This window comes from Neoarius graeffei, chromosome 22, assembly GCF_027579695.1.
Source record: "Neoarius graeffei isolate fNeoGra1 chromosome 22, fNeoGra1.pri, whole genome shotgun sequence".
Taxonomy (NCBI): domain Eukaryota; kingdom Metazoa; phylum Chordata; class Actinopteri; order Siluriformes; family Ariidae; genus Neoarius; species Neoarius graeffei.
Window position 1 is genome coordinate 12060351 of NC_083590.1, and position 7830 is coordinate 12068180.

Sequence of the window (7830 nt, forward strand, 5' to 3'; positions counted from 1 at the left end):
AGAGCTTGATACCCTTTTTACACTCATGGGCCCTTCTCTTCTCTGGTTTGGGCCGCACATTACCCCTTCTACCATGTCCCCCTTCTTCCTGTCTGATGATAACACTCACCTGACTCCCTATTCCTAATCTCAGTTTGGTTTCTTTCTTCTTCTTCTTTCAGCTGTTCCTGTCAGGGTTCTTCACAGCGGATAATATCCCTCCATTTCCTCCTGTCCTCTGTATTTTCTTCTCTCACACCAACCAAGAAGTGAAGAAGAGAGTACAAGCAGGTTGGAATGGATGGAGGAGAGTGTCAGGAGTGATTTGTGACAGAAGGTTGCCAGCAAGAGTGAAAGGGAAAGTGTTGAAGACAGGCTTGTACTTGAGTCCAGAACTCAGACTTGAGTCCGACTCGTGACTCGACTTGGACTCGTGCATTAACTGCATTCGGACTCCTTAATTGAAGATGAGGACTCAGATTTTTTCTTTATTTTTTGTAACATGCCATAATTATTTGGTGTAAGATATTTATATCTACATTAATTTTTATACTAATTTTGTGCAAGAGAATGCACATTCACCTGTTCATATGTCATGTTCAGGAACAAATTCACGTTAATGGCGCTAAAATGCCTGGAGAGAACGCCCCTAGGATTGTCCGCTTTGCTTATACAGACTTCTCGTGCAGTGGGAAAAAATGCACTGCTGTGTGTTCCATATGTAGAAGAACTATCAAGAAGACGACGGGGACAACCTTGAACTTCAATCGTCATTTGGCAAGACTCCACCCAGAGAAGGAATTGACACGCTATGTTCATTGCTCTGATGATAGTGGGCGGGGCTTGCTGAGTGATGAACTTGCTAGTGTTAACCCTCTTTCATGTTATTTGCCCTGTTGGTAGTGGGCGGGGCTTGCTGAGTGATGAACAAGCTTTTTATCTGTAGCCTGTTAACTAAAATGGGGCAGTCAAGCAGTAACGTTAGTCCAACACAGCAGCAGAGACGGTTTCACATAAAGGCAGCAACAGCCACCGTCAAATGGTGCGGTTAGAGTCTTGTTCTTGGACTCGACTCAGATCAATAGTGGACTCGACTCGGACTTGACTCAAAATTTTCTTTAATGACTTGGACTTGAACACTGGGGACTCGAGACTGGACTCGGACTTGAGGTTTAGTGACTCGACTACAACATTGGTAGACAACAGTAGTAAGAGCAGCGATGTTGTATGGTTTGGAGACAGTAGCACTGAAAAAAAGACAGGAGGCTGAACTGGAGGTAGCGGAGTTGAAGATGTTGAGATTCTCATTGGGAGTGACAAAGTTGGACAGGATTAGAAACGAGATTATTAGAGGGGCAGGACATGTAGGATGGCTTGAAGACAAAGTGAGAGAGGTGAGATTGAGATGGCTTGGACACGTCCAGAGGAGCGATCCAGGGTATACTGGGAAAAGAATGCTGGAGTTGGAGTTGCAGGTAGAAGGAAAAGAGGAAGAGTGAAGATGAGATTTATGGATGTGGTGAAGGAGGACATGAGGACAATTGGTGTGACAGAAGAAGATACAGAGGACAGGAGGAAATGGAGGGATATTATCCGCTGTGGAGACCCCTAATGGGAACAGCCAGAAGAAGAAGATTCTTCTGTGTGTGTGTGAAAACTGGCTGAGATCAGGTTTCCGAAACACTCAAACCAGCCAGTCTGCCACCAACAACATGAACAACCGATGAAAACCAGGTGTTAGTCAAATGTTATTCTTTTAATTGTAAGTTAATGGAGTTACCAATGTAGTATAATCTTAAAATACATATTAATATATAGACAGTTTAAAAACACTGTAAATACAAAATACAGCCTTACGCTAGAACTTAAATTCCTGCTATTCAGCTATAACTGTACACACATGACCCATATGTAAACAGACAGTACTCTGTTGGGGTGTAAACCTCACATGTTCACATGATATGATACCATTTGGATTGATAAAGCAATGATTCAGTATTTGGTGAGATCACTGAATCCTCTCCTCGACAATGTACGACAGGATATGATGTGATTTAGTAGCCTTTGATTTGAGATGTAATTGACTTCTTGACTTCTGGGGTTGGCATACTGTTAGTTTCTGATGGACTATTTTAAAATGATTAGAGTTAAAGGCAAATCACTTTGCTAGCCTATTGCCTATAATATTTATTTAAGCATCAGTTTTCATGCAGTTGCCTGTCCACTGCGACATTGCCGTGCTTAGCTAAAGTTAGTTCATTTGATATCATTTTATTTTTGCATTCATTTATTTAGAGTACAACACTGAGTAAGTGAGTGAGTGATTAATGCAGTGTTAAATAAAGGACTGTTCTCTACTGATTTTATATCATAAAATGTTAACGTGATTAAAACTCTTCCTAAATTGCTTTGATAACTGTGATCAATAATCACTATTTTAACACTGGGCTAAATATGGTTGTGGTTATCATGTTGCCCCAGTTTAATCCTGAGCTTGGGTTAATAATCCATCATAAGAATGGTGAAAGGTGTCAGTATTTTGCTTTCCACTGAAACTCACTATTCAAGCAGAAACTGCTGCATCTGTCTAGTAAATTAAGGCAAATATAACAAATATTCTAGTAAATACAACAAAAGCTTGTTTCCAACCCCCCCCAAACCACACACTGACTTTCTCAACATCAAATCAAAAGCATTTTCAGATCTTTTCTCAACTATATCCGTGATTCCACAGAGGAGAGAAGACTCCACTGGGCAGCAGAGAAGGCAGGGAATATATCCGAGCAAGGGCGGGAATTAGCTTCGGAAGAAGCACAAGATGGCTGCTGGAGAAAGTCCCTGATGTGACGTGGCAAAGTGTGGAGCAGCCAGCTCTCCACCAGCAAACCACCTCCACGAAGCCCTGAGAGGCAACCGAGCTCAACAGGCAGTTCCTCGAAGTTGTTGCCTTGTACATCCAGCTTTGAAAGGTGCCTCAAAGAGCCCAATCCCATGTTCAGGGTTCCTAGGGAATTGTTGCTCAAATTCAAAATGCGCAGCTCCTTGCAGTTGGTAAAAAGTGCCTCTGGAAGCCTCTCAAGTCTGTTCCTGCTCAGGTCGAGTTCGGTGAGGAGAGTGAGTGCGCCTATTTCAGCAGGTAGCTCCTCAAGCAGGTTCCCAGCCAACAGGAGGCGCCGGAGTCGATGGATTGTGAAAAGAGCTGGTGGAAGACTCCGCAACTCATTGTGTGCCAAGTCCAAGAGCTCTAAAGCCCGCAGGACCCCCACGCTGGTAGGAACAGCCAGTATGCGATTGTGGGCCAATCGTAGGCAAGAAAGACGCCTCAGATGCTGCAATCCCAGCAGTTCCTCCACCGTCCTCAGGCTGTTATGCTGCAGGTCCAAACTACGCAATCCTGTTAATGCTAGCAAAGAAGAAGGCAATCTCTCAAGCTGGCATCCCTGCAGCTCCAATTCAGTCAACCCCACCAGACGTCGCAGCCCTGTTAGCACCAATAGCCTGGCACCTTCGTTATGGATCTCCAAATGCACCAAGCTTCCCGCAACCTCGCTCAGCTCAGATGGGATTTTCTGGAGCGTGCCACGCAATGCAAGGACCCGAAGGTGGCGCAGATAGCGCAGGCTGCCCAGCGCCCAGCCACGGCCTATAGTGCCCTCACTGGCCACTCGTCCACTCAGGTAGAGCTCCTGCAGGCTGCGCAATGAGTACACCCAGCCAGGGATCTCTGCAGCTTGGGTGAAGGTGAGGTGCAGAGACTCCAGATGCTCCTGGAGGACTGTAAGAGCACCAGACTCTACTGTAGCTGAGCAGTGGTACAAGTGAAGCTCCCTGTGGAAAGAAAGTGTTTAGTTTGGGCTTCACTGAAACAAATACAATGAAAATAGACTTGAGAAATCAACTTTCCTGATCTATTAAGTACTTTAGATGTTCTGTAAACACAGGGTATGACTAGGCTTTCAAAAACTTTCCCATGTTCTGGGATGCACCAATCAAACAGTTTGGAACTAAGGGCAGTTTCATACTTGAACCAATTACATGACCTGCATTTGTCATGGGGCTCCTTTTGGTTGAAGCAAGCCCCAGACCACCATTTTCATGAGAACCAGGGATTGATTACAGGGATTGGATCGCACCTGAGCTCAAAACCAAAACCAGCAAATGGCGCAGGGTCTGAAAAGAAACTCAAGTGCGACCTGAAAGCAACCCATGGATTACCGTTCAAACTATTACCTTAGGGCAGTCATATTGGAGATCTGTGCTGTTAGCTTAGCATCTCCAATTAACTCCAGCTTCAGCACTTCCAGCTGGCTCAGGGTGAAGAGTGCAGGAGGGAGATGTGGAACGGCCACCAGCTGCAGCAAAGAGCGCCCCTTGTGATCGGAGGTTATCATTGAGCGCAGACGGGTGGCATTCCAGCGACGTTCCAAGTTCTCCTCCATGAGCCGAGTCTCGCTGACAGGAGACAGGAAAACTGAGAGACGCTGAGCCAGCAGGGGGTCATACTGATCTGTCATGTGTAACAAGAAGGCCAGGTCGTTACACAGATCTGGAGCATCCAACATGGAACCTATTTCATGCAGATGCTGGAAGGAGTATTGTCTCAGAGACCTGTGAATGAGACGGAGACGTGCTGAAAATGTCAGAAGATGCTGTTCATGAGTTCAGTGGGAAGATGTGCTACTGAGCAACAGAGCCTATGATGGTTCTTATTAATGCAACTACAGGAACCTTTTCAGGAACCCAGTCTTTTTTTTAGGTAATCTGTAACAGATCTTCTGTTACTAGTTGCTCACTAGCACCACTTCTGTTGATTAATGAACGAAAGGGAATTTGGAAATCAGTCTGGATCTAATAAGAGAGTAGCAGATGTTTTGTTAAAAGATACACTAATCACATCTACTCACTCTGTTAACATTCATCTCCATGCTCGACTGAAAGCTTGGAAGGAAAGATAAACACATATGTTAGTATCATTCAGCAGATCAACTAATGGTTAGCAACTAAACCAGTCTTCCCATCCAATTTTAGCTCCTGAATCAAATTTAAAGTGCTTGTTTTTTTTGTGCTACTTCAGAGGAAACTCACCAATGCTCTCTAGAGATGGGGAGGGGCATATTCTCTCCTGTCACTCACAAGGACACTAACCAATCAGGCGTTTTTATGAGCTCATGTATGCAAAAGAGGGTAGATAGCTTTTCCACCGAATGTGTTATATTGTAATGTGACGTTGTACCATGAGGAGTATTTAGCCTTCACCCTCCCTGCTTGCTAGCTGTCATATGACATACAGCAGAGAGCTGGCTGGTGGGTGGGAATTGGCAGGTGGCAGAATTGCGAAGAAAATGTGGGAAAATCTTAAGATGGAAAAAATGGCAACATAGAAATAACTAAGAATGACATTTTAGCTGATGACAAAGATCCTTCATTTGCAAAGAGAGATAAAGGTAAGAAGACACTTGGTTATATTCTGTGCTCCAGAATTATGGGCACCATTCAAAAAATTATGTACAATAATTAAAATCCTTCCTATGCTAGGATGAGGAGGAACTATTTATATTGAACAAAACATAATTCTTATTCAAACTAGCTTCTGTCATAAATACTGTATATGTGCCACATTTATTGCTTATACCCCTAAGGAATATTTTACATTCCTTACATTCATAGCATTTAGCACACATTCTTATCCAGAGCAATGTACAACATACCCAGAGCAGTTTGGGGTTAGGTACCTTGCTCAAGGGCACTTCAGCCATTCCTGCTGGTCCAAGGAATCAAACTGGCAACCTTCTGGTCCCAAAGCTGCTTCTCTAACCATTAGGCCATGGCTTCCCCCCATATATTCATTGCCCCTTCTACAATTTCATGAAAGGTGCCAATTAATTAGGAGGCTACTGTATACTTCTGTAACATTTCTTGAAGGATCCATGTAGTACAGCAACACAGATACACAAGTCTCAGAGTAACAGTGCTGATCCAGGATCAGTTTCCCCAATTTTCATCCAAACAATAACAATTATATAGTCAAAATGGACCTAATTCTAGATCTGTACTCTTACTCTTAATAAACAAGCGTACTTGTGGAAAATCCAGAAAAGGGTGTAAACGCCTAGCAGACCATAAAGGCCCACGAGACAGATGTAGGCTTTCATCAGCTTGCGCAGGACCGATGAGAGCAGGTGGCTACACTGGAAGGTTTGGTACCCTGTTAAAGCATGGGAATGGGGCTGGCAGATGTGAGTAAAAGAGATGGAGCCCAGCAGAGGTGTGGTGTAGCTCACAATCACAATGAAATTCAGCACTTTGAAGATGGTCTGAGCTGTGTAGACCTGAGATAAAGGAGACAACGGACCCAGGATTATCATTACAAAAAAAAAAAAATCAAGGCAGGATGATATATAACTGGTATTCCAAACCTGTTATTGACCTTGTAAATGATATTAGAGCTCTCGCAGTGTGCCCGGAACCTGCGGACTCTCTCAAACAGAGCTCTGGCCTGTTCTCCGTCACTCCGGTCCAGTGTGGGTCTGGTGCTAGAATCTTCTGGAAGAACAGTAGCTGCCTTATGCAGTGAAGTAGGTTCTAAGATCGAGAGAGAGGACATTGTGGAGCAGTGAGACAAATTAGATAGACATGGAGAAGGCTTGGCAGAGGTACTGCCTGTCCTGGCCAGCAGGGGGCTGTCAGTCCCTGAGTCAAGGCTGGACTGTCGAGTAAAGAGTTTAGGTGTGTGTGACATTGGGGTCCTTGTCACTTTGTCCTCATCTGGAGGGCAACTGTGATGTGCTCTGTCCAGCTTGGCAGCATGCGAAAGTGCCCTGGAGGTCCAGGGAGACTCACAGCACTTGGCAAGGATGGTTAAAAAGTGCTCAATGCGGGCAGAGGTGAGTGGGAAGTGGAACCAGAAGGAGCCGCTAGCCAGCAGAAGCAATGACTGCAGTAATGTGACATAGGGCAGGAAGCGTGAGAACCATGGCAGAGCCTCATGGTAGCACACGGCACTCACGTAGACATATTGCTGGTAGTCGAGGTCGGTCCGAATGCCTGTAGCCAGACTCCTGGATATGGGGACACTTGATAAAGTATGAGGTGTGATGGGATCTGAGAGAATTCCAAAAGAAGTGCTGGAGTTGCTTGAGGTGGACCTGATGGGAACACACACCACCCCGTCTCGTGAGAGTAACAGAGTCCCAGCCAGGATTGACACCATGAGCATGAGGACCACCAGATAGTCCATGAAGACCTCCCACCATGGCTTCAGGAGCTTATTGTGACCCTGTCTCTCAGTAACAGACCAGAGCTCCGACAGCGTGAACATCACCTTCACAGAGGGACAGACAGAAAAGAGATGAAACAACAGCTTTCATAAACAGGGATCATTAAATTCCCAGGGAACACAGTGTAGATTTTAAAAATATTCAACATCTGGAAAATTGGAAATAAAAAGAGAGGCTATGTAGAAATGCTGCTCAAACACCAGCTCACTCTTCTGAGCAAATATAGAGTTATCACAGCAGGCTATGATCCCTAGGCAGGCTTTCACTTGCAAGGTTAAGTTCCTCCAATGAGGTTTAACTTCTGAGGTTAGCTTTCACCAGTAAGGTTAGATTTCACTCGTAAGATTGGTGTTCGCTCATGAGGTTAGCTTTCACCAGTGAGGTTAGTTTTCACTTGTAAGATTAGTGTTCGCTCATGAGGTTAGCTTTCACCAGTGAGGTTAACTTTCACCAGTGAGGTTAACAGGTTTTCAGATCTGACTGGTGAATCTATATGCAGTTTTTATGTCCTGGTGGCCATTGAAAGTGCAGTTATGCCTCTCTGTTCATTCATTTAGACAGGTGCTTGGTCTTG

The 7830-nt window shown here is 44.7% G+C and overlaps 1 protein-coding gene across 1 annotated transcript; it reads right to left on the reverse strand.

Annotated features, from left to right (window-relative positions):
* Positions 1-2693: 2693 nt before the first annotated feature.
* Positions 2694-7297, reverse strand: si:ch211-106h11.1 (volume-regulated anion channel subunit LRRC8D). Its single transcript, XM_060904011.1, has 4 exons — positions 6407-7297; positions 6058-6308; positions 4210-4587; positions 2694-3807 (listed from the first exon to the last, which is right to left on the reverse strand). Exons 1-4 carry the CDS (start codon positions 7295-7297, stop codon positions 2694-2696), a joined length of 2634 nt encoding a protein of 877 aa, XP_060759994.1.
* Between the last annotated feature and the right edge of the window lie 533 nt (positions 7298-7830).